This window comes from Telopea speciosissima, chromosome 2 (assembly GCF_018873765.1).
Source record: "Telopea speciosissima isolate NSW1024214 ecotype Mountain lineage chromosome 2, Tspe_v1, whole genome shotgun sequence".
NCBI classification, from domain to species: Eukaryota; Viridiplantae; Streptophyta; class Magnoliopsida; order Proteales; family Proteaceae; genus Telopea; species Telopea speciosissima.
Window position 1 is genome coordinate 82936302 of NC_057917.1, and position 27909 is coordinate 82964210.

Genomic DNA, 27909 nt, shown 5'->3' on the forward strand with positions numbered 1-27909 from the left:
CGGCAATCTCGATCGAGAAATTGCACTTCTAGGAACCGACTGCTAACTCGACTCGGTATGGCCCAAAACCGAGAAACTCGACGAGATCTCGCGAGTTCTCGAACCTTGCAAGGAATTGAAGTCCCTTATGTCTGCCTTCCTTTGGAAAGGATCTGAATTGTCTAGATTCCTGCACCCTACCAACTGGGCCGTTGTTGGTCATCCCTATTGGAATTATGTGTCCATCAAAACCGAATTATTCAATTATTGAATTTAATTTTGGCATTTTATTATTTTATTTGGTCGTATAAGAATGTTCCATATGTCTTTACCTAAAACTGGTCTGAACTGGGAATGGGACTAGACATCCTGTTCATATGATTTCCATATCGCATGTCACGAGAAATGGTGATTTCGGTGCATGGATGTGGGTACATGTCGAGAACGTGTATAGATGAGAATCTGGTGTGTATATCTTATGTATTGCACTATTGCTACTGGTTGTGTGAGTGATACACATACCCGCCACCCGATGGCCCTTTAACCTGAGAGATTCCTTTTGTTGCAGTGTGGCATCATGGATTTTGGTAAACCAATGGTTGATGTTCGTGAGGACTATATAGCGGTACACTGGATTCGTGATCTTGCATTGTAAGCAAAGAGGATTCTCAACATGGAATCCACTGCCCGTTTACGAGGAATATCCAGGAGAGAGAAAGTAGGTGATTGGTCGGATAGAAATCTGGATCCAGTATTTATTCGAAATGTTTTATAAATTTATTTTCAATATAAAATTAATATATCATATATTAAATTTTGATTTCGAAGTTTTACGGCCGTCCAATCACGATCACATATTCTCTCAATCAATGTACATGATGAATTGGGGATTAGTAGCATTAAAGTACATACCCTATAGTTTATTATGAGATATTAGGAAACTGGAAGGGATTTCTGTGCAATAAAAGAGTTTATTGGACACATGGCATCATATAGGAGAATAATATAATTATGGTTAAATATCTTTTTATATTATGGCATGAGATATTATGAGAATATCTCATGAGCCATAAATTAGAAAGATTCTATCACTTTTGAGATTCTATGTCTTCAACTTTAGTAGCAAATTGGAGTTGCAAAATTAGAAGATTCACAAAACACCAAAATGGTAGATTGAGCCAAGGCCAAGATGGAAGGGGATTACTTGAGATCCAAGGATCTCCAAAATTATAAAAAGGGAGGAGGAGCCTCTCCACGTTTTTGGAAGCTCCCCCCCCCTCCACATTTTGCTCTCTCTCTCTCTCTCTCCCCTCTCTCTTGTGGTGTGTGAGTGAGTAAGACTTAGGTTTTTGAGAACTCAAGAGGCTTTGGTGATTTTTGTGTTCTTCTAAAAGTTGCAATGATTAAACAAGCATTCAAGTGTTAAATGAGTTTTTAATCTCCATATTTGCACAAGTTGGAAGACCTATTATCTATAGGTGGAGTTACAATTGCGACTCTAAGGTAACCATGAATTTAGTTTTGAACTTGTTTTTTCCCTTCTCTGGATTATGAACTACAAGTATTGACCCGATCCAAATTCCGCTGTGCTTCGGGTTCATTCCAATAATCCCAAGGATGAAGGAGGTATTGGATTGCGAAGAACCAAAGAAGTTAATTCAGCTGGTATTCTCAAGCGAATTTGGAAGCTTTTGACTAAGAAGAAAAGCATTTGGGTTGATTGGGTCTACTCGGGTCATCTTCGCTATGATTCTATTTGGCATGCTCCTTCCATCTCTGATGCTTCCTGGGTCTACCATAAGATTATGAAGTTCAGCTTATTGCTCTCGGGACCATTTCCAGCCAAACTGATGACGGTGCCTCTACCTCCCTTTGGCTTGATCATTGGCACCCTATGGGTGTTCTCTTCCACTATGTTGGTGCTAAAGCCATTTAAAATTCGGGCCTTCCTATGCAGTCCATGGTAACAGACATCATTAGTCATGATGATTGGGCCCACAACTTTCTTCCTCTCCCCTGCCATCCGTTGTCTGGAATGCCTTGCTTTCTATTGCCAGAAGACCTCATGATAGGGGAGATAATGTTGTTTAGTTTGCATCTTCTTTGGGTCTTTTCAGCTCCAAAGTGGCTTGGTACATCCAATCTTGTGGCCCCTTGTCCTCCTGGCGCAAATTAGTTTGGTACAAAGGCCACACTCCCTGTCACAATTCATTGTTTGGTAGGTCCCTTTCAAATTGCCTCCCAACGCAGCCTTTTCTCATTCACCTTCAAATCCTTGTCTTCCTTTCTTGTTGCCTATGTTGGAATGCTTTGGAAGATGTGGATCATCTCTTTTTTGCTTTCCCCTTTTCCTCCTCTATTTGGAAAGGGCTTTGGCAAAATGTTGGCCAAGGACTCGAAGGATTCTTCCATTCCAAAGGAAATGGATTTGGGTGGATATGACTTTTGATGGTAAATCAACCTTTGATGTGGTGGGCAAGCTTGCCTTTGGTGCCACTATTAACCATTTAAGGATGGAGCGTAATCTTGGAAAATGGTCCTCCAATTCCAAACATGGAACAAGAACTCACCAATATCTCGGTAATATCTCGCTTTTTTCAAAATCTGAAACGAGATTAGAGGCCAAATAGAAAAACCACATTGTCTTGGCCGAGATCTTGGTCGAGATAGAGATCTCGGTTCGACCGAGCCTGAACCAAACCCATGTATAAAAATGACTTAAACTCGACCGAGACCAATTGAGATCTCGACTGCTCTCGGTTATCTCGCTGGTTTTGGTAGAGAAGCTCCAGAAAACACCAAAACTTGGTTTTGATCCCATTTTTTTAAGGAAAATTGCCAAATTGGGCATGAGCCATGGCATGCATCTCAGCCTCAATATGACTATGATTATGGCCAGGAGAGCACCGATTCCGAATATAGTGGTTATGATTAGTTTGGGCAGCCGCAGTCGCAATTTGGCTATCCATCATCGGTACACTCTGCATCTCAGTTTGACTATGGAGGTAATCAGAGCACTGGGTCAGGTTTTGTGGACGACATATTCACAGTCCCAACCCAGCCATACATGCCGATGGTAGTTCGACAGCCTAGTGGTAGCAGCAGTGGATCGATCTCATCGCAACCGCCTCTTCCATACCCTAAGATAGGATACCTTCAGTTTGTTGATGACTCCACTTTTATGTATTGTATGGAAGAGTATGTGCGATTCTTCAACAGCACTATGACATGGGAAGCCTATGTGTCATAGACAGAGACTAACCTGCTTCGGCAGAGTCAACCGAGGTCTCGAGATTTTGACCCAACATGGCACTCGTTTGCGTGATAGAATTGGAAATTTGGAATGACGTTAGTATTTGATGTATAAGTGAAAGTGATTCAAGTGAGAACGAAAGAAGAGTTGATGGAGATCTATGTTAAGATTGATGTATTTTACATTTTTACATATCTAATGCTTATTTAAGTTGTTTTACATTAATTGTATACTTTGATTGCTTTCTATTACTAAATTATGTGTAGAATAGGGCCTATTAGTACATCGTAGCCTACCAACCTAGGGTCCAAAGTCAAACTCCTATTTGGACTTTGATTTTGGAAAATTTGAGTCATTGTAAATGGCCCAAAAATTTTCAAGCTGTATACCAAGTTTCATGACCAAACTAGGTCAAAATCCCACCTGCACCAACTCATCGAGATCTTGGTCCAACTCAGTTTTTTGGTTGACCATGTTGGGGTCCAAAACCGAGTTCTCGAACCATAGTTCCAGATCCTTCCAACAGATTTGGGACTCCCATCTCTTTTGATGTCAGAATCAAGTTATCTTCGGTCTCCTCTCCTTGTGTTGATTCCCCAAGGAACATGCACATTGTTGGGTCCTGGGGATTGCCTCTCTCCATTCTTCAATCCTCCTCTCCCTGAGGATTGCGTTTTGCTTTGTTAGCATTGTTATTCTGTATTGTTTTTTCTTCTTCCCCTTTTGTAGGGACTCTTTGTATCTCCTTTCCCTTTTGAGAATGAATTTTTTATTCACCCAAAGAACTTCTTACAAATACCAAGCAACCTCCATTCAGAAAGCAGTCTATACAATGACATGAGCTTCCATATGTAAGATTTTTACACACAAAGTTCATACAAAAAGGTAAAGAAAGAAAATTTTTTACTATGAGAAAATTTTTTACTATGAGACAACTTTCTGTTATATGGATTTCAAGTAACAGGCTAGCCTCGTAAGCATTTAAGTTTATAATGTAGAAACATCTTGGAAGATTGACAAAAGTTGGAAAAGGTTCATGACCTGGTCCTGTAACATAAACTTATTTAAATACATTATCAAATGCTTACATGAGCTAAATAATTTTACAAATGCATAAACTCAATGGAATAGACTCTATAGATGTGTCACTATTTTTTGCTTATTTAAGTCAACATGTTAGACACAAATACATGTGCTTGATGTCTAAGTTGCATAGTAGCATTTAAATAGGAAAAATAAGCAGTGAAAAACTTCAATCTCACATTTAAAATTACATACAAAAAAATGAAAAAAAAAGAAAAAGAAATACAAGAAATGACAGAGGATCAATTACAGTAAAAATAGTACATAACTGATGTAAACATGAAGGGAACCACTAGAGCTTAAGTTCTAAGAATCAAAAGTCATATCCTTACTCATCACAAAAAAAAAAACGAAACACAGCCTTAAGCACAATTCTCCCCACATAATGTACAGCACATAAGGACCACAGCTTAATGGACCCAGCTCCAATACAGCCTAGGTCAAACAAATCATGTTTGATGATCTTAACCATCTGATCTCTGCACTTACCATGGAGCTTTAATGCATTTCTAATTTCCAAATCAATGCTGTAAAATAAAATGGCTGTGAACAACCAGTTATATTATTTTCACCATGTAGTCCTCTGAATTCTAGCCGCATGTACTCGAAAGTCCTTAAGAATGGTCACCGAATCATAGTAATCAGATTGTTGGTTTTCCAAAGATCAATATGTAGGACGAACAATAAACATTAAACTGAGGACATACCACAATTATTGGCTGCTACACTTTCCCCGAAGTAGTCCAGCAAAAACTTTCTACGACAAGTAACCGATGAGCAATAATGCTCAGCTGCTCTTAAAGAATCCATGATAGCTTGTTTATGATTTGCCTGGTGGTGATGATTGAGAAATATTTCGAATAAGATTATGATTCAAGTAAAATGATAGCAAGGACAGATTGAAGCTAGAAAAGTAACATATTCTATGTGCATCACTTTGGAGAAATGCTTAAATCAAAAGAAGGTTAACATACTGTTTGTGCTTCTCCACAGTAGAAGTCGACTTTTGTGAAGTCACTCCTTGAGTAATAAAGCCAACAGATAGAAGCTAAGCCATCTCTACCACACCTCCCACTTTCTTGGTAATAATTCTCAACACTTTTTGGGCAACCGTAGTGTATTACACACCTTATGTTTGACTTATCTACACCCATTCCAAAAGCAACAGTTGCAACCATGACAAGCAGTTCATCTCTTATGAATGATCTAAAAAGGGGGTAAAAAACTGAGTGTTATAGGAAGCCATACATAGAATTCTAGATCATACAACAAATTGAATATATGGAATATAAGACCTTAAAAGGAGAAAAACAAAACATATTAGCACATTAAGGACAGCTATTGCATGCAGTCCCAAGCTGAAAAGTAAAATTACTCCAAAACTTAACCTTAGAGAAATCGTCAAAAATAAATAAGTACAGGAGGAAACCTGTGAGACTGCTCACGAGCTTTATTGGCCATTTGACCATGATAAATGCCAGCCTTGATTCCAGCCTTGTTAAGTGACATGAAAATCTGCAAAGAAGTTGATAGCCAACAGAAAATCTTGTAAGGAACTCCTCAAACACTAAATAGAACTATTACCTCATTAATATACAGACAAATCTTAATCTACAACAGCATAAAAAGAAAGATAACAAAGTAAAACTAATGAATCTATCCTTCCTTTTGCCATGGACATGAAGCCAATCAAGCTACGCAACCCAACTCAACTAATTCCCAACTAAATGGGTTTGGCTACACAGATCCTGTTTCACCATTCAACTCTATACTTTTAAAGCCCTAAAATTACATGTATATCATCAACCAAAATAAACTAAGAACCACAAAATCTACTTTTTCATACCACAAGATACAAAAAAAGGTTAGACACCATAACAATTAGTAGCACCTAGTGAGGATCATACTAGGGGTAGACCAATACATGGTTTACTCCTAAGGACTTTCCTAATCAGGGTCAGATAGGGCATTTAGGTCTATGAGATCAAAGAAATTTCCTAATATACTTTTCGAAAATAAATAAAAATACAAGCACTGAAGCAGAATGGGCAAAGCTGGACTATGATTAGTAAGACATGTGATTGGATTTGAATCAATGTTTAAATCCGAAGTAACAGGATTTTAGTAACACTGATTATTCAATTTCCAAATTAAGAGTTGAGATTTGGAATTTAGCCAAGGATCAGTATTAGGGGACAGATTGTTCCATAACAATCTAGATTCTTCAAGATATGATGATTCCAAGAAAGAGCTGATTGAGCAAAAGACTGACAACACCTCAGGATCAACCAAATCCATTAGGTATGATGTGGCAGATTGGTCCCTCTGATACCAATATAGAACAGATGATCTAACCAATCTAAAAAAGGGTGTACCCAGTGTACAAGGCTCCCGCCACTGCGGGGTCTGGGGAGGGTCATAATGTACACAGCCTTACCCCTGCTTTCACAGAAAGGCTGTTTCCTGAGATCTGACCAATCTAATACCGATATTTAAAACCATTAGTCCAGCCCCCTAGACCTCCTCTTCGGTATTTGGAGCGCAAACCAATAACGATCATTGCACAAGAAGAAACTATTTTTGAATATAAATATATATAGGGTAAGAGAACGCTACCTGGTCGAGTGCGGCACACATCCCCTGCACCCAGACACAGTGCCGCACCCTCAGGGATTTCCACCTTTCCATGGGGGCACGACGGTCATTTTGCGTGGCCTTGTGTCTAGGCACAGGAGCCGCATGTTGCACACAACCAGGTAGCGTTCTTTCTCTAAGCAAGCTTGGTAAAAAAGAGTTGCTACCTTACTCTTTTGCCCTTTTAGTATAACATTTTTTATGAGGGCAAATCCTGTCATTTCAGATGTCAACTCGAAAAAGCATGCAAGGCAATAATAGCTCGTGATAGTGACATAATGGCCTTGACTTAAAGAACTTTTGGGAATAAGAGGGGCAATCAAAAGAAGTTAACAACTTCTATGTCCACCACTTTGGCGACAACAAGAACCATTCACATATATAGGGAGAGGGATAGGCACGACACCTGCGTGCAAGTGGGTGACACCAATGGGGGCACGGGATGGGGCATCATACAGGAGGGGCAAGGGGTCATTTCGAAGGGGGAAGAGAGAGAGATAGACACAGCGTGTGCTAGCTAGCTTGTGGTATGCGGGTGGTGTGCCCAGCCTTTTCCCATATATATACACACACAAACATTTCGGTGAAACACCCTATTTGGAAATTTCTTTTCTTCATAAATAAAATAAACCTTTTGTTTTGCCATACAAATGAAATATTTCAGCTTTTTTGACCAAAAGAAAATGATTTTGATAACTATAAGTTTGACACACGAGCTCCTGAATCACCACCACTGCAAGTATTTTGTCAGTATGAACAAATGAAAATTCAAATAAAAGTACCAAGAAGCTGAAGTCATTGCTAGGATAAGGGGAATAATAGATGGCAGACAGAAATGAAAGAAACAATCTTCCAACATAACCATAAAATACAAACAATTTTCTAGATTAACTTTGTAATGCACAGATGTGCACGGAGTAAACACCGTAAAGTAACTGCATAAACCAAAACATCTGTTTCTCAGTGCATAAGCAAATCAACTCTGTTCTACTGAAATCCTCAAATTCTGATACTGAAAGTAGTAATTGATTAATTAAAAGTATCAAACTAAGCATCAAGATGAAGAAATATGATCCAACAGGAACAAAGGACTGTTAATGCTAGTAACTGAGACCAGATCACAAAGGATGTATGAGATTCCAATAATCATACCATAAAATGGAACATATCATATCAATTCCAGACCAAAGTTGTATATATACAAATTTTGCAAACAAATAAAAGAAGGCCTGTCCTGTTAATTCTTCATAAAATAAACAAACCAAGCGATTCAACAAAGCACAGTTCTGTTATGATTAATTCTGCTTTTCCCAAAATTAGTTTGAAATGTTCAGGAAACCTCATCCTCAGTAGGCTTCAGCACCCCTCTTATCCAATAAATTTTTCCTATCTTATAGCCATGTGGATTCATGGGATAGGAATGGATTTCCTCAATTGAAGAGTGGGAATTCTCTTCAACCAGAAGGGTGGATTCTCCTTTATGTATTAGGTGGATTCCAAACTGCTGTTCTTCTTCTATCTACTTCAAATTCAGATTCAGAACTCTGTAACAGCATGTCAGAACATTCATGCTGTCTTTCTCACTTATTTTTTGTTCTATTAATAATTTTATGTTTTAATCTAGAACTTCAAGTTTCCCTTCTGGTCCCCATTCAATGGTATTCTAGGGGTTCATATTAAATGACAGTATACATCATTACATCCTACAAATTGTTCTGAGCTTTGAATTTCATTTGTTGTTATGCATGCCCACTGTTTCTGTTTCTAGTAACAGACCAGAATTCAATCACGGCCAATCACACTGTCATTTGCTGCGGAGGAACCTATCTTCATGGTTTTGTTAGATCAAGTACTCAACAACCACCCGAAGTTCCAAACCAAGTATTGGCCCGGTTGGACAACTCCCGTTTTAGTTCTACAATTTCTCCTTCGTATCCCTGAAACTGTTCTCAGTTTTTTCTGAGTTTCTCTGCTACTTTCATGTGCTGCTTGCGTTTATTTTTATCATTTTCTGCTAATTCCTACCCTGGACCACTGTTCTACCCTGTATCCTGTCCAAATCTGTAGCAGAATTCCATCCCTAAATCTAATTAGGGTTACGGTTTCAGTTTCTGCATTTCAAACTTGTTTGGATATTGAACCAGCTAAGCAATACTTCAAACTATTTAAATGAACATCTCTAAACCAAATAAACAGGTAAAATACAAATGAGAAAACACGGGTAAAATGAAGCAATGAACATGATCAAAGAATGCTTCATCTGAGAAATTAATAAACTTCCACATCCAAGATCCAACAGAATATTTTATGCAAAATCTGAAACCCTAACCCGAGTTGAATTAGGGATTTGAACTCATACTGAAATTTAATACGATCAAAAAATAGGTAAGCAGATATTGAATGAAAAAGTAACTGAATAGGATTTAATAAACTTTTACAAACAGAAACAAAGAACTTATTAACTTGAAAACAGGTGTGGGTAATAACAGGAATAAGAAACAGCTTCAGACAAGAGAGAAAAAAAGAGAATTGATAGATTAGAATACTTCAAATTTCAGATAATAGAACCGAATTGGAAAACTCCAACAGTATAGGACTGATGCTGATCACAAATACAGTAGCAGAACAGAAATGAAAAACAGAGTATCATACGAGGGATTGAGAACCAACATTCCGACCTGATGAGTTGATAACTGGATCTAAACATGTATAACAGAATAAAATAAGATAACTGTAAGGAATCTCCACATAAGGGTCAAACTCAGAAGAATCTACCCCTAGAAGAACAATTGTGAATCCACATTGCAGAGAGTAAACCAGAGTTTTTATTCATCAAAATGTGTCTTTCAATGGCTTAGAAACTACCTTCGAAAGCAAAGATTTATTAATTTCAGAAATTAGAAACTACAAAATTAGGAACTAACTATAAGCATTGTTCTAAGTATCTAACAGAAATATGAAACTGCTAAAGAACTAAGGGCCTCTTTGGTATCATTTTTCATTTTCATTTTCTGACAATTTTTCATTTTTTCATGTGTTTGGTATCACTTTTGAAACTTGTTTTTATTTAAAATAAATGAAAACACCCCCAAAATGATAATAGACTCAAGAGTCTATTATGGATTATGGCCAAAATCTGTTTTTCCGTCATTTTTTTGCTCTTTAATGAGCACGTGCTCATAAGACCCAAATATGAGGGGTGGTCGTTAAAATAGAAAGTCAAGTCCCTTCTTCTTCTTCCTGCAATGAGAACCCTCTGTTAATTTTTTGAAACACAGAGAGAGAGATGGAAGGAAAAGTGGCAACATCTCTCTCGACCAGCAGTCAGCAATGTCTCTCTTGCTAACATTCCCCCCTCCCTTTCCGTGGTGTTGCGACTGAAGGACCTGGGTAGCTTCAGAGTTACAATCGGTGGTGGTGGTCATTGGGTTCCGACAGCCTTGCACAACCTATGCACTCAGCGGAGAGCAGCAGCAGCACTCAACGGCATCTTCTCTCTTCTTTTCACTGAGCTTTAATTGGTGTTCATTTTTAGCTTGCTAATCCTGTGGAACTCTGATTAATCTCGGTTTCACTTCAACTTATTGACTTATTGTAACTTATCCTCTCTTAATTTTCTTGTTTCATATCCTTTGTTCTGTGTGGATCTGCCCTTGCTTTTCTTTCACAGTTTTATTATCAAAATCATGAATCTTCCATATTTTCTTGTTATAATCTCGAAAGGCCACAAGAAGTTATAAATCTCCCCTGCGTTTTTGTCTGCTTAACTCAAATTGTTGTCCTTTGTGAGCCAAAAAAGTCTCCGTCATGCTTCCCTTTGCAGTGAGAGAGCACAGGAAACCAATGGTGGTACACCTCCCCATTCTATTGGGCTGCTGCCAACAGACCATGACCTAATCCGGGAGTCGTCCACCTTGATACCAACCTACTCAGAAAGCTTACCTTCTTCAGGAGAATTTGCTGCCTTGAGACTGGAAATGTGGACGACGAAACCCAATTTGGTGACACTGATACATTTTATGTTGCTGCCAGGAGCAGGAATTCCATGGTGTTCTGGCTCCTCTTAGATTTCAGGGGGAATTCCATAGAGAGCACAGAACTCTCTTCATTTTTACTGTTTAGAGTTGATTTGGGAAAGAAGACAGGTGATGAGAGAATTTCTTCACCCATTTTTTCAAAAATGTATAAAAATTATTTACACATAGGTAATTACCAAACTTATTTTTCATTCTACAATCTATTATGTTTAGTAGTTACCAAACAGTTTTTTATTTTAGATCAAAATGGTTTTTAGTAATGATTTTTTTTAAATAGGCCAAAATGAAAATGAAAAACGATACCCTAGAGAGCCTAGGCTGTTAACAAAATTAGAAACTAAGAAATGAAAGTGCTGCTGGAAGACAGATAAGAGGTTCTAGAAACCCCACGGCTAGAGTTCTAGCCTCTCCATTTTTCTGGTTGCAGCATCAATTTTTTCCAACATGATATCGGTAAAGGAAAACATTAAGGGACCTGAACTAAAACATTTCAACACTCAAAGTCCCATTTCTTCAACACCATCCATTTTAGAGAAGACTGCCTGGCTGGCACCCAACCAATCAGAAATTAGGTTCTGAATCCCAAAAAGCTTAGGCACTTTGGCTTAATCCGTGAAGGAAGAGGATACCTAAGAAACTGTATCTTACATGGGTAGACACAAGAATCAGATTAAATACAAGAGGAAATATAGGAGAAATGGAGAAGATCAAGTAGACTGGCTAACCTCTAATAATAAATTGGCCACACAGGTCTAAATACCCTACGTCACACATAGTGACAGAATTTAACAGAAAATACAATAGGGAGCCAGCAAATTAAGTCAACAACATAATATCCGCATTCTTCTGAATTTTGACACTACACTTGTTTCCAAAACAAACAGGTGCGTTAAAAAAAATATCGAACCTGTTCAGCATCTTTGACGGTTGTACAATATACAATAGTTGAGTCAGATGAAGCGACATGTTTTGAGATTTCACCCACAAGCTCGTCCACAAGCAGAAGACCACGACCACAACACTTGACCCCATAGAAAAGATTTGGCCGATCAAATGAACCAATAGCAATAAAAGGATCTTTCATATCCAAAGAATTAATAATGTCTAGTTGAACCCTGAAACAATGGCAGTAAATATGAAAAGCCCTTCTCCACATATAAAGTTCTAAATACAGAAACTAAATGAAACTAGTGATCAGGGAACTAATTCCTTGGAGTCATATCCAGAAAATTCACTTCCTATACTTCGGGAAACAACTGAGAATCATACCCAAAGAAATACATGAAATGAAGAACATGCTCATAAATATGCTTCAAGGAAAATGTAAATGCTTAGAAAAAAATGCAAGAGATGAATTACAACTTGTAAGACATCCTGAAAAACATAATTCAAAACTCAAAAGTGTATTTTCCTATCGGGAAAAAAAAGCAGACTACAAAAATTAATTACACAGGAATCTAAGAAACAGTAAAAGAACAAAACATTCATCCAGTCTAGCGATAAGCCAATAAAAAATACAACTTGACTTTTAATTGGATGAGTTATCCCATTTAATTAAAGGGTCCTTTCCCTATTTTACAATTTCTTTCCTTACTTGGTAAACATCTACAGTGTCGTTACAACCTCACAGGTGCTAAAGGCACAGAGCACCAAAGGAGCAAGGCTGCCGCCTCACCCTGAGCATCAAGTGCAATCTTTCCGTTGGGCACTTGCCTTCTGCACTTATTCTTACACCTAACATGATGCAAGAGGAACACCAGGATAAAGTTCATTTGAAATTCAGGCTTTCTAACCTGTTTACCTTAGCAAAAGTTATATTTAATTCAAATTGCTATATTTGTAATTGTTTATTGTTATATGATATACTTGGTAATTGCTACTACAAGATTACGGGTGTTTTAGCAATTATTATATCTTTTTTTCAGTTTTATCAAGTCATGTGGAGCTACCAAATGTTTCTACAAATGAGATGCAATTTGGAGCCTATGAATTAAAAGAGCCAACTCGAACCAGCAAAGAGGATATGTGATCGAGTTTGAACTACTGAGAGAAACTAAATGGAGTAGGGTCAGATCTGTGATCCACTCCACCTGTCTATTCAATAAGACTTGGATCCTGATATCATATTTGCTCATAATTGGGTCAGATTCTGGTGAGACCAAGATTAAAATCCTTCATTGGTAAATTAAAAAAGAACTCAATATATGGATGTTTGACCCATTTTATGATCTAGCCCCACTACCTCGCAAGTTGTTCACTGCTTCCACTCGAATCAACTGAAGATCACTTTATCTGGAGCAGTAGACCTTCCCAGGTAAGTCCTCCAATCTTCCTTCGCTTACTCCTTCCTCTTATGGTCTTCTCCCATCATGCTCTTTCACTTCTTTTTTCCTCTTTTCCATCTTGCCGCAAGCAATGGAGCATCAGTTCCAATTACCAGTATAAAGCTCTGTTTGGCCAAACCTCTAGGAGTGAGTTGTTTTAAATATTAAAAAAGGGCGTACCCAGAGCACAAGGTTCCCGCCACTATGGGGTCTGCAGAGCAAGGTTCTAAATCTCGTTTTGTTTCGGTGTTTTGGTAAGGTCGAAACAACCGAAATTTCAGCGAAATCCCACCGAAATGATGCATGTTTCTCAGCTTATTTCGATTTGATATTTTATTTAGCCTAAAAATATTGCTCCCACTCCGCCAGCTCGTGCCTATCAGAGAAGGCATAGGAGTACCTAGCTATCTAAGGAGCATTGTTGCACCCCCCCCCCCAAATCTTCCCAATGAACCAAGGCATAGTCTGGAACACCGGGGATCTCAACTCCCCTTCCAAGCATGCTGAGGTGCATTCACCTATCAAGTTACACCACCATCTTTTTGTTATTTGATAAAAACCAGAGTCAAAGAATCCAATGCCTTCCGCATTGCGTATAACATCGCCCCAAGTTGTTCTCTCATTTCAAATTACACCCATCATTATAATGGCCGGCTTTGGTTTATTTGGGATCCCTCAAAAATCCAAGTAAATTCTTATCATCATCTTCCCAGAACCTTCATCTCATGCTCTCTGATAGCCTTGGCAATTCTAGTTTCCTGTTCACAGCTATATATGCTTCCAATAGTCCAACTGAGAGAGCCTCTCTTTGGAGTGATCTCCGTAGTATTGCTGGTCAAGTGGGAGCCCTTCTTTGGGGCTTAGGGGGAGACTTTAATGTCGTTCAATATGGTCATGAAAAGCAAGGTGGCAACCATTTAGATGAGGATTCAGTTGAAGCTTTCAATGACTGTATTGAGGATATTCGAGTAAATGATCTGAGATGGTCGTGTCTTAAGTTCACTTGGCATAATAGAGAAGTCGTGATTCCCGGATTGTAGGGGTGTCAATTTGGCCTGGCAAACCTAAGCCCGTCCTAACCCGGACAAGACCTCGGCCTGGTTTTTCAGCCCGCAGGACAGGATTGGGTTTAATTTTTTCCTGGCCCAGGCTGGGCCTGGGTTGAGTCCTTGGGCTGAGCCTGGCCCTGCCCAGTCCAGCCCTGTATTAATTGCAATGCATTACAATTTATATATCATTATATCTCTTAACAAAATTACAACCACTTAACCAATTATAATTTAAATATCATTATGTCACTGTGTCATTCTCTCATGTTTTCATTAGAGCTTCTCGAGTGTGGGAGAGAGTTCATGTGTCATTTCTTTGCTTGATGTGTCAATTTGTCATATTTATTTGATGATCAATACCAGATTATATCCAAACATATCCCACACCTAACTTTTCCCTGCCTCAAATTTAATATTTTCCAGAATTTAGGGTTGAGAGTATGTAATTTTGTATATTGCTACAACATGCAATTCAGGGTCAATCAAGGCCAACCCGGTTCGGCCCAGCCCAATCATGGTCAATCAGGGCCGGACCGGGCTAGGGTACTAGCAAGGCTCAACCTGGGTCAAGGCCTCAAGGGTTTGTTAGGCCTTGGCAGGACTGGGCCTGGGTCGAGGGTTTGATAGGCCCTAGCAAGGCCGGGCTAGGCTTGGACCGACTTAAGACCCTTAGGGTTGGGCTGCGGTTGTAACAAGCCCAGCCCAGCCCAGCCCGTTGACACCCCACCGGATTGCCTGCACGCTTGATAGAGTCCTAGTCAATGAAGCCTAACTTTCTTACTTTCCCTCTTGGGCCTCCTTCATGCCTCCTTTGATACTCCAGGCATCTCTGACCATTCCCCTATCTCCCTTCTTTTCTATACCCTATCAGTTGAGCCTCAGTCTGTCTCACAAAGGAAGAGGAGGCCCTGGATTGCACAGAATAAAAGAAGTCAATTATGCAAGCATCATCGAATTGATCTGGAAGCTCGTGACCAAGAAGAAAAGTATATGGGTTGATTGGTTCTATTTAGCCCTTCGCTTCGATCCCATTTGGACTGCTCCTTTATTGTTTGATGCTTCTTGGGTTGCCGCAACATCCTTTCTCATCAATCTATTACTCTAGGTGCTATCTATACCCCTATTAATGATGGTACCTCGACCTCTCTTTGGATGGACCATTGGTATCCCATGTGATTCTCCTTCACTCTATAAGTGCCACAGCCATTTACAGCTCAGGCCTCATTAGACAGTCAACAACTGTTGATATTATTTGTAGAGGTGGTTGGGCCTCTCAGGCCTCTTCATCTCCTACCCTCACAGCTGTGTGGAATATTTTATCCCCCTTGGGAAGAAGGCTACAAGTTAGGGGAGACATCATTGTATGGTCTCCAATCTCTTCAGGCCTTTTCAGCTCCAAAGCGACAAGGGAATCCCTTTGGTCTCAAGGTTCCATAGCTCTCTAGCATAAGACGTAAGCTCGTTTGGTTCAAGCACCACATCTCTCTGTTAGGGGTACGATGTCTTGTATTTCGTTGCTTGGTTTGTGGGTTGATTTCAAAGGGTCGTTAAGAGGTTGTAGGCCTTAAGGTCCAAAGGAATCAGCCCAATTGTGTGTTAATCTACTGTTCTAGAGGGACTTCAACGAATTAGCAGGTCCATGCATGGGTTCAAGGGTGGCAGTCCCCGAGGGAATTTTTTGAGGACTATATGGGCATTTTGGTAAAATTCCTGTACATGGTTTCGCTGTAAATATATAGCGAGGGTTCTTTCTCTATAACGCAATCTGAGAGAGGTGTGAGGACAAGCGGTTGTAACCCTATTCTCCATTGATAGTGAAACATATCTCATCTCACCGTGGATGTAGGCAATCTTGTCGAACCACGTAAATCCTTGTATTTGTTTGTGTGATTGTTGCTTGCGATTTCCATTCTTTTTTGCATTGTTTTAGGATTTGTTTTCAACACCCTCATCATGTCTTCACAATTTGGCGGGCCTTCTCCAACTGCCACCCAAAGCAATCCTTCCTTCTTCATCGACAAATCAATGTCTCCCCCTCCTGCTACCTTTACTTGAATGCTATGGAAGATATCGACCATCTCTTCTTTGCTTGCTCCCTATCCTCATCTATTTGGAAAGGGGTCCTAGCAAGATTTTGGCCTTGAAATCAAAGGATCCTTCCATTTCAGCGTGAATGGATCTGGGCTGACATGTCCTTTGCCAAATCAACTATCTGTGACATTGTGGGAAAGCTCACCTTCAGTGCCACCATCAAACAAATTTGGATGGAGAAAAATATCAGGAAATGGTCCACCAACTCTAGATCTTTGCAACAGATTTGGGACACCGTTTTTTTTTTACATTAACAACAAGTTGTCCTCTATCTCCTCCCCTTGTACGGACTCCCTAATGAACGGGCATATAGTTGTATCCTAGGGCTTGTCTCCCTCCATTTTGCAAGCATCTCCCTCTCCTCCATGAGGGTCCAGTCTTGCTTTGTTTCTTTTGTTGTATTTGTTCTCTCCCCTTTCAGGGTCTTTGTATTCCTTTTCCTTGGTAATGAATTATTTATTCACCCAAAAAAAGGGTATATGTAAATGGTAAACCTTCAAATTGCAAAAAAAAAAAGTCACACAAAGTGGTGTTTTGGATTTGCACCCTTGGTTGGCAGTAAACATCGAACACTATTGTACACCTTATGTACTATTGCCTATTCTACGCATTGTTTTAGTACTATAATCATAGTTGTCAAGGCGTCGCCTAGGCGTCCAGGCGCCTTGGTCTACTTGGGCGCCTTGGTCGCCTAGTTGGTGTCGCCTTGAACTTTAGCCCTCTCCACCGCCTTGGGTCGCCTAACCACCGTGACAACTATGACTATAATACATAATTGGCAAGTAAAACAAATAAATTATGCAACAATGGATGAAAGAACATAATATTGATTAATTATTTAAGAAATAGTTTAAGAAACTAGAACCTACAAAGTACAGTGAACAATGCATAGACACTCAAGTCCCAAGTCTTCCATGTCCCAACAATACAATATTGTGACTGTCTACTAATATGAACTATGATGTGCTGGATCGAGTCCACTCATGGTCCGATGGAGCCGAAGTGCATTGTCCTCCGACTGCATGACAAATGCATGACACATCATAGTGTGCAAGAAGAAACGAGAGGTACGGTCTCATCTACATATTATAGGTGATCTATCCTAGAGTATAGGTCACTGTAATGTGAAGAACCAGCCATTGAGCCACTTTCAAAAGATGGTGTTGGCAGCATGTACGGCTGGTGAGCTGCATAGGAGAAGAAGTTGTCGACAAAGGACAATCCAGTATGTCCCTATGAGTGTTCATCATGCTCAAAAGTAGGAACAGATGAAAAAGATGCATGCTCCCCAACGCCAGTGAAATGACTATATGGATTGTATTCTGACCAGCTGCTCTCTCCGGTAAAGGTGTGCCCACTTCCTCTGTTGTCCCCTACACTCATGGTCTCATGCCTCCAAGAGTATTAGACAAGCTATCAACGTCCATACACTTGTATTAAAGTCCTAATGCTAGAAAGATAGAACAGTGGCAATTAGGGGTGCAAGTTTGGCCCTGACAGCCCGGCCTGCCCTCGCCCACCCTGAGACCGAACAGGGCCTGGGTTAAGATACCTTGGCCCTGAAGTCGGGTCAGGGTTGGGAATGTCTGGCCTTGAGCCAAGGTTGAGGCCTCGGGCTGAGCCCGGCCCGACCCAACCCAACTCTGTCTTCTTCTTCTTGTTCTTTTTTTTTGTTCTTCTTCTATTTCTTCTTCTTCTTCTTCCCAGCCTGGCCAGCTCATGCATCTCCCTTTCCCAGCTTGGCCAGCCCATGCATATCTCCCTTCCACCCCATGATCAGGGCCAATCATGGTCAGCCCGGCCCGACCCTGAGGGCGGGTCAGGGTTGGATTTTCTGGTCCTGAGTCAGGGCCGGGTCGGGCCTGGACCCAGCTAAGGGAACTCAGGGTCGGTTTGGTTTTAAAAGGCCCGGCCCAACCAGACCCTGTTGCAGCCCTAGCGGCACTGACTATCCTTGAGCTAGCAAATCATAATGAGTGCACTAGGAAGACTTCAAGTAATTATCTTTCTATCTTGACAGCATGTTCATTGCAGGTCTAGCGATGGGGGAAGAACAAAACAAATTTCCTATAGGAAGCAACAGTTGAAAGAATGGAAAGTTGTCTTGTAGGTTGGATGGGTGTCAAGTGTCAACAAAGGTTGCAAGGCCATTGTCATAAGTTCTAATATGAATGTATTCAGTAGAGTTCATGTGCAGAGAATGGGTGGACATCTTTATCTATTTTCTCTTCTAATTCAGAGGCAATTCAGGTTCTTAGATGGGAAATTGGAGTATAAACAGTAAGAGATCTTACGAGACTCTTGGTTCCCACTGTTTTGCTATGATAAAAAGAGAGATCTACTAGCAAGAAATGGAATGAAATTTATCAGATCCATCATGAACCTGGTCTGAATGACTTTTTGCAGCCATCAAGAATTTCTGTGGTTACTTCCTTCAAATAGACAAGTATCGGTGAACAGGATGACGGTGTATTTCACTAAGATACATGCAGGGTATACACAACCTTTTCAAAATCAAGTTAGTTTCTCTCAAAGAGCATGACAAATGAAAGGTGATGATGTGATCAAATCTGTTTCAAGGGGTGGTAATTCTCATTATTTGGATAGGATAGATTCCAGTTGAACACATCTTCCTCCTGCTTACAACCATCCATAGGTTAGGGACTACACCAAGTTCTGTCTCACCAATTTATGGACACTGCCATGTGGAAACAATTCTTAAATATGAAGAAGGATGAAGGGAAACAATATTTTAAATTTAACGATTAGATTTTGAAAAAGTGCAGCATTGTTACATGGATAGGCCTTTCTCACCTAGGCCCATGGGACTCTTAGATCTGAGAGTAGAGTGCAGGATTAGAAGGTTCTCTTTCAATCGATATTCTGGACGGGCCTTTGTCTAGACCTCCAAACTTGGACCTGTTAGATCTCTTGGGCCACTACTTGGCTCATCTAGGATGGCCTCAAGATCTTGAACAGATCAAAGATCCATAACCCTACAAAACCTATTTGTTGATATTAGAAGGAAAATCATTCATGTATAAACAGACCACTCATCATGCTTATCATTTCCAAAGGATGACACGCAGAAATTTAGTGAACTGATGAATTGGTAAATTGTCAAGGTGACTAGAGAGGGAATTGCCAGCGGTGAGAACAATATTGTTGGTGAAGACCCAATCAGTATGCAGGAGAACCTGTTAGGTGAGGCTACTCACCACCTCAAAGAATCGCCGTTGTTAATCACCCCTTTTGCTTTCAAAGGCAGCCGTAATGCAAAATGTGCCCATCAACTATTTCACTGCAGGAAGGGGACTGTCCCAAAACAAAACAGTATTAAGGAATGAGATTCTAAAAAAATGCTGCCTTCTCTTATTCATTCTCCCATGTATCTTCTCTTCCTCCTTCCCTTCACACCTCTTTCTTTCTTCTCTTCTAAATGTTTTTTTTCTTTAAAAAGAGTCACATAGACAAATTTTCTTCCCAATAAGCAGTTCATGGTGGTTATACCACCCAACCCATGGGGCTGAAAATTAACCACAGAACTAACGAATATAAGAATAGATATATAGCTATAGAGAGATAAGAGTCTTCATGGTAAGCATATTTGTCAAGGCATCGCCCAGGTGACCACACTGGCATCCAGGCGCCTTGACAATTAGTGTCGCCTTGGTCGCCTAGGCAGGCATTTTGATGCCTTTTGTCCAGGCCCCCTCCAGCACCTTGGGTCGCCTAGACACCATGAGGCCCATGACAACTATGATGGTAAGTAAGACTCAAACTCCAATTGAAGCCAGAAGAAAATAAGGACATTTAACATGCTTTTAAATACAGCAGAAAAGTACAAATCTAAAATTATTCCCAGAAATCCAGGTGTCCTAAAAAAGCAAAAGCATCTTAATTGGTAGAAACAGACAAAAATATCAGAGTAAAAACATACTTCTCCGTAGCAGTCGCAGTTAAGGCAACAACAGGAACATCCAAGAGAATACCACGTAATTTGCCCAACTGCCTGTACTCCTTCCTGTGAATAACAAATCACAACCCCACAATAAATGAGACCTATGGAACATCAAATAGAATTTGCTTATAATCTACAGCAAAGACCACAGACAATAACTCATTGTAGCTCAATACTCTTTCGTCTTAGTAAGACATGCTCCATAGTTTGTTTGTTTTTTCCCCTTTTAAAGCACAATAGTTTCTCCACTTCGCATTATGCCGTAACCCTATAACCTTTCTAACCCTATTAGCAACCCAAAACATCACAGGAACGCATCATGGTCCCTCGCAGTTGTGCATGTGCCTAACTACATGTCCACTGACCTTAGACAGGATTGCAAGTGAAGAGGAAATTGAAGTTGAACAAGAATATGGTCACTTATTTGGTTATTAGACTGCAGATGGGTTTTAGTTGTTTATGAACCATTGTTTTATAGGCCTAAACAATTAAGGACCACAAGGGTTACTTATTCATGGTCCACTTTGCAAGTGCTCTACCCCTTCACTTTAATTTTATTATTTGGCTCAAAGACAGCTCGAGTTAGAGTCCAACTCCAAGTTGGCAACTGTCCAATGAAATTTGGCTTTCCAGTTGCTGCTTGCTTTTCAACTGCACACACCTTTGTTTATTAACTGCTCCTCATGCATTAGTATTCAAGTACAGGCTAGAATTTGATTTATAAAATTCTCTTTTGAGCTAATCACACAGTTGTTCTTGATATTATTCATAAGTTTCTTTGAGTACTAACCAGTTAATCATTTCTTATAGAAATATGAGCCTTTGGATGACCTATGATTGGATATAGATTGGTGCTTCCTGAATGGGGTTGAAGAAGCAATTATGTTTATTAAACACAGTCTTTGCTGACGATCTTGCATATGCAATGGAAATGTTGTAATCAAATTCATGGACCAATGACGTAATGAAAGACTAATCCATCATGGCGTTCAGAATTGTGTTGGGGGTGAAAGATGTGAAAGGGTTGTGTTGTGTTGGGGGGGGTGAGGTGTTGTCTTATCTTTGAAGCGTAAGATGACAATTCTTTTTTCCACTAATTTTCTTTATCTTCAGCATATCCAACGGCAGCCATTGCATCATGATCTTGCAAGCAACTTAAAGATATGGGCAGACTGAATAACATAACTTTCATCCACACCTCTGTGGACAGCCAAAATATTTTTTCCTCAGTGAATGGTGTTTCTTTGACAATAACTTCATGTTTCAATCCTACGTACCTTGACAGGTCCAAACTGATCTCACTAATTAACTATTTTCTTATATGAATTTGGTCCATTGTCTCACTATCAGTGAAAATGGCAGAACATTTTATGACCTGTGGTTAAATTTTTTACTGTCTGGCCCTAGCTTTGGCTTCATGACCCTAAATCCAAGCAGGCTTTGAAGAACATGCGGCCAACCAGGAAAGTGCTGACCCTTATTCGGTAAATGCAAGGTTGACAACCATGTGTAATACTCAGATGTCATCACCATACCAAAGCAAAGCAGGACTTCGAGAACTTTTGGAATGAATGAAGCAAGAAGAACCTGAAATCATGGCCCCACTCTGATATGCAATGCGCTTCATCAATCGCCAGCAAACAAATTCCCACATTCGACAAGTTTGACCAAAACCTGCCATAACAAAAAAATATATCATGACAACAATCCATTAAGATCTTTTTTTTTTTTTAATGGGTGAATAATGAAATATATTACGAGAATACAAAAAATACAGGGACTCACAAAAAAGGCAGGAGAGCAGAAGGAAATCAATACAGAGCAAAGCCCAGCCCTCAACTAGGAGGAGAATGGGATAGGTACAAAGAAAAGGGGAGGCCCCAGGAATGAACAATAAGTCTGTTCCCAGGGGAGTCAATACACCCGGACGCGACCACAAAAAGCTTGCTTCTAATGATTCATAAATCCATTAGGGTCTTAATTCTTATTAAAGATTTTTTTTTTTTAAATGCCCACGTCATACAATCTACTAAACACTAACCAGAAACCAGTGAAGTCAGGAAAGATCAGATAATCTAACCTATTCAGTTTTTCGTCGTTGAGTTGCTCGAGGTCTCCATGGTTAAGTCAATTATTGAGAACATGGGTCTAGCTGTCTTGTGATGTCATATAGCAGTGGTTGAGACCTTGAATCAGACATGGATTCAGGAAAAGAAAAATGAAAATCACCATTCTGGTTGGTAGCTGTAGAAAGTGTATGTGTTGGGTTGAAGTATAATTCCTCAATTTGGTAGAAGAATTCATTATTCCCTGGATTCTCATTGGGTTGATAGATGAGGACCACAGGCAGATTTCACCCCGTCTATCTATCTGAAGAGCAATTTGATCTTCAAAATAGACACCAGTTTGGTACTCGGGCACTTCTTTTGATGCAATTTTCTGAGAATGTTTTATTTGCCACCATTGTCATTGAACAAGAGTAATGACAGCCAAAGATAAGTTCAGCTTTGTTTATGGTTTTGTTTATGATTAAGAAAATGGAGCTCTGCCATTAAGGTTGATGGACAAACACTATTACAGTTAGTCCTTTATATCTTCCTTCTTACTTCCTTAATTCTCTACTATGCAACTTCAGAGAAAATTCTTATTTCTTAAAATCTCTATATTCTGTCCGATTTTTTGAGTTATGCCTGCTACTCTCTAATGTAGTACTGAGTTTGATTGCTCAAACCAGTAACTGGTAACCAGTATCAAAGGAGGATTCAAACTAGGGTGATTTAGGATAACACAGAATCAAAGGGGTGAATGGGGCTGAGGTTGAGATTGAGTGCTAGATTGATGGAAGGGAAACTTTGCTGAAAGTTTGACTTCAATTGGCCAATCGGGTGGTTAAAGGGGAATTATGGGGTAATCCTAATGGCACTAGGAATAGAGGCACTGTGGCAAATACAGGTACTGGTTTTAGGGTTTAGAAAGTGAAAGTAACTCACTGATCTCAGAGTTGAGGTATTCTGATTCCAGTTAGTTAATTGGGCTAAGAAACAGAAATGGGTATGGGGTTGAAATAAAGCTTAACAGTGTATTAATGGGGAAAAAGGCAGAATAGGGATTTCACTAGATTAGGCAATCGGCTGGGTGGATGGGGGTGAGATTTGGATCGAGTCTTTGTTCTGGTATGAAGAAGATTCGATCAAAATTGATTTTCTTAGTGAATAAGAATCAAGTTGCTTGCTCAGGAACAGCCCACAGGTAATGTCTTGAGAGATCCTCCATGTCCGTTCTCCCTGGGGTGGTGCCGTCACCACCCAGGGCTCCCCTCCTCCCCTCCCCTGCAACTCGACCTTGGACCTCTCTCTTCCCTTCCCAAAACCCCCAATCCCACGATGGCTTCCCCCTACACTTTGTCCCTCCCACCTTCATCAGTGGCTCCAAGGCAGCCCACTTCGAAGCTGACCTCCTTCTCCATGAAGCAAAAAAATGGGACTGCTGCTTAGTGGGGCACTTTATGGGTACCCGTCCCCCCTTCCCCCTCGTGAAAGCCTCTCTTTCCAAGCAATGGAAATCTAAGAGCTGCTTTGAAACTTACCTGCTCGACAATGGCCTCTTTATCTTTAAGTTTGCTGAAGTCGAAGACAGAGATATAGTTTTGGCTGGTGGCCCTTGGAATGTTGGAAGAAAACCTCTCTTTTTAAAACAGTGGAACCGTCATCTTCAGATGCATAGGCTCGATCTCAGTTCTCTTCCTCTCTGGATCTCTTTTCCTGGGCTCCCCCTACATTTCTGGTGAAAGGAAGGTCTGAGCGTGGTTGGCTCGGTTCTTGGAAATCCTCTCTTCTCTGATGGCAGAACAAAGGTCTAAGATCGTCTTGCCTTCGCCAGAATCTGCGTGGAAGTTCCGGCGAATTCTCCCCTGCCAGCTTCCATTCTTGTTGTTGATGACGAAGGTTTCTCCTTCACCCAGGCTGTCCGCTACGATTGGACCCCCCCCCCCTCAGTGCCTTTCTTGCAAAGTCTTTGGCCATCTGACCAAAGATTGCTCAGCTGCTGGGAGAGAAGCCTTAGTCTCCTCTGCTCTGCCATCTTCAACCGAAGGTCTCAGTCCTAACTTGGATCTAAGCAACCCCACTGTCGCAGTCCATGTTTCTCCTATGGCAGCATATGAACAGCGCAACCCAGTCGAAGTAATGTAGCTCTAAATAGGAGAAGAATCCTATTTGAGGCCAGGTGTACAATGGTTCTGAAATTGATCAGCCGATTGGGGAGAGCAGGCTGATTTAACTCAAAATTAGGGTTAGGTAAGGGAATGAGTGAATGTGATATATGATAATGGGGAGGCAGAAGCTGAGGTTAGGTTTGGTTTTAACTAGACTGAAATAGGGTTTAGAAAAGGTGGACTTGGGATCGAGTTTCCTAAACAATGAGGGGAAGGCTCGACTGAAGTTTGAAGGGGAATGGATGGCTGGAAGTATAGTTTCTGAAGTTTAGGGTTTTTTTTGGGTTTTATGCGAGTGAGGGGATTAGGGTTTTTTATGGACAGTTGAGGCTGCAGGTTAGGTCGAGTGGAGGGAGGGCAGTAAGGGATCTGTGGTTAGATTTTGGATGAAAACTGATGAAGGATGTAGGCTGGACAGGTTCTAGATGATCTAGGGTTTTAAAATTTCAAACAGAAAATAAGAGGGATCGAATGGGGGAAAGAAGAATGGAAAACAGAATTTAATCTTCAAACTTACAGCAGGAATCCACCGGCAGCAGCTTGATAATTGAAGGAACCTCCCGATCTTCTCGATGCAAGGAGTCGCAGGAATCCACCCACCCTATCCACCTTGAAATCCACAAGGATACACTTACAAAGGAGCAGGAACAGCAGCAGCAGCAATCGGCCAGCAGTAACAGTCTTTTTTAATTCAAATTCAATGTGAGGGAGCCCTCCACGATTTATTTTATTTATAATATGGCTTTATGCCAAATCCTACTACAACTTAATGACTTCTCCTTCACAAAATCGTGGAAGGGAAGGAATTTAAACTAAAACTAATAACTTAAAATAGTAAAAGACCTATTTAACCCTACTAACTTAAGTTAAAAGACACCTAACTTAAAACAACTAATTTAAAAGAAGATTCCATACTAGCCAATAGGATTTAAGGACCTCTTAACCAATAGGAACACTTCACCTAAATTAGACCAATTGAACCAATTGGATGCAACCAATTCTAAACCGGTTCAATCTAAAAACAGGAAAATAAACTAAGTATGGAAAATAATAATCCTAATCTATGGCTCCCTAATCAAGCCCTAAGTTCAGGGCTTCTTCTTCTTCTTCTTCCTACTTGAAGCTGCATCACGAAGTCTCTGCCTCTCTTTTGGAAGTCCCTATTCAGTACAGCCATGTCGAAGCTTCAAATCATCGCATTCCAGTTGACACCGTCGCTTCTTTTCAGGCAACCCCTGTGTTGAGGAGCCCCAGTAGTGGCCGGAGAAGAAACCGTCATCTATGCAAGTGTCGGAGGGTTCTCCCGGCATTGCCATCTCCCCGTTGTCCTTTCCACGCTGAGCAAGTGGTCCCCCCTGACATCGCTAGTCCCAACCGCTTCTCTCTCCTTTCCGATGATGCAGCTTTTCCCTCCCCCGATGACCTGGCCTCTTTGCCTGTGACAGTCTCCACTGTCCCTACTTCTGTTGCGCAGGCTATGCCTGTCGCTCCTCTGCTCCCTTCCCCAAAATCGCTCCCCTCTCACCTCGGAATATCTTCTTTCCTCAAATCGATAACTAAAACTTTTTCCCCCCTCTCGCCTTCTCTCCCCTCGATTCCCCCCTCCAACGTGGTGCCCCCCCCCAAGTTCGACTAACTCTATAGCCCAACCCACTTCTAGTCCTTGCTTGGCTGCCCCATCTAGTTCTAAAGGGCCAGCTCCCTCCCCCATTCCCTTTTCCTCTCCGTCCCTGCCCTCCCCTTGCTCCTCTCTCCCTGGCCCTTCTAGTTTAAATGGTCCGGTCCACCGTCCTCTCTCTTCCATTGTTTCTAACTGGCCTCCCCTCGTTACCATCTCCCCTTATCCCCTTGTTTTCCGTCGTCGTAACCCCAGCTCCCCTCCTTTCCCTAAAATGCATCATTACCTTTCTTACACCCTGTCTACCCCCAGAGGTGCATCCGCCACTCAATTCCGATTTCAGAAATTTTGCTCTAAGTGGTGAGCCGATTGACCCGGGTTAGCTAGCGCTTGGGTTTTTTTTTGGTTTGCCTGGTTTGTTGCTCTTTCCGTTCCGGGATTGGTTCTTTGGTAGCCTCTTTTGCTTTTTCGAGTTTATTTTTGTGTTTGTTTAGGGTGGGCTTTGGCCTTTGTCTTGTCCCTGCTTTTGGTAGGGTTTGTGTTGGCTTTGCTTGTATCCTTCCCCCCCCCCCCTCTTTCTCCTTTTGGTAATAGAATTCATTATTCATCCAAAAAAAAAAGATCCGATCAAAATTTCAAAGGGTTCTGACAGCTGGATTGGGCTGGTCAGAAATCTCTCAAAACACATGTAACATGCAATCTACTAGAAGAGGGGAATCATAGTTGCAGGTTTTGAAGGTTTAACTTACTTCTTAATGGTTAAAACTTGATTTCAGATCTCCCAAACAGTAGCACAGCAGTAGAGGATGAAGAATAGTAGCCAATGATCCACCCAGGCTTCACACCGCAAGGTGTCAACCGGATCAATCACCGATTCCTTCAGTCTTGATCAAACCCAAGACAATTCTTCACTGGGGAAGACAAGTTGCAGAGCAGCAGCTTCTATTTTCATATAATTTCATGGTAACAATGCATCCCACGAATTGTTTATTATATAGGCCTAAGACCAAGCAAACCAAATCAGACTAGGACTGGAAATCCAACTAGCTGGTGGCTTGCAATACAAGACACAACCATCCATGTGTGGGATGGTGTGGACCCAACTTCAAGACTTAAAAAAAAACATAATATTGAACCAGCAGTGGACCACGGTGCACTCACAAGCAAAGAACTTAAAAATAAAATTAGTATAGAAAATAACAAATCAGCAACTAGTTCACTTGTTCTTATTCCTACGATGTAGGCCTTCATACCTGCATCACTCTCGAAACAGCTCCCTCATGTCATGCAACAAATTGGTATTAGAATCGGAGAATCTTATCATTGTCTCTTTCTGGTTTCTAATGGCTACTGAAATTCGTTCATTGATAAATTTGAAGACAGTTAAAATTTTTTTTCTCCATAGGAGAGAAGTCTTTGGAAGGTGGAAGACTAACTTGGGAACTTCAAAATTGTTTTCAACGTGTAAATTCTTGCCTAAGAAGCATAAACAAGCAATAATAAGAAGGAAAGGAAGAAGAGGATGATGAGATTCCTACACTTGACTTTATATTTCCAAATGAGCAGGAGGAAGTCTAGTTAAAGGGTGTTTCTGCTACAAGTAACTGATTCTATGCAGACTTTGAGAGGGATCTTAGACTGCAACCTCTGGGAGCATCTTGCTCATC

The 27909-nt window shown here is 40.6% G+C and overlaps 1 protein-coding gene across 1 annotated transcript in view; it reads right to left on the reverse strand.

Annotated features, from left to right (window-relative positions):
* LOC122649834 (ATP-dependent DNA helicase RecQ-like) overlaps positions 1 to 27909 on the reverse strand; it is a 65555-nt gene that overhangs the window by 35095 nt on the left and 2551 nt on the right. The window contains exons 5-10 of the mRNA XM_043843080.1: positions 21999 to 22085; positions 20391 to 20474; positions 11894 to 12101; positions 5745 to 5830; positions 5290 to 5521; positions 5023 to 5146 (exon numbers count right to left, since the gene is read on the reverse strand). Coding sequence (XP_043699015.1) covers positions 5023 to 5146; positions 5290 to 5521; positions 5745 to 5830; positions 11894 to 12101; positions 20391 to 20474; positions 21999 to 22085 — 821 coding nt within the window. The remainder of the gene's footprint in view (positions 1 to 5022; positions 5147 to 5289; positions 5522 to 5744; positions 5831 to 11893; positions 12102 to 20390; positions 20475 to 21998; positions 22086 to 27909) is intronic.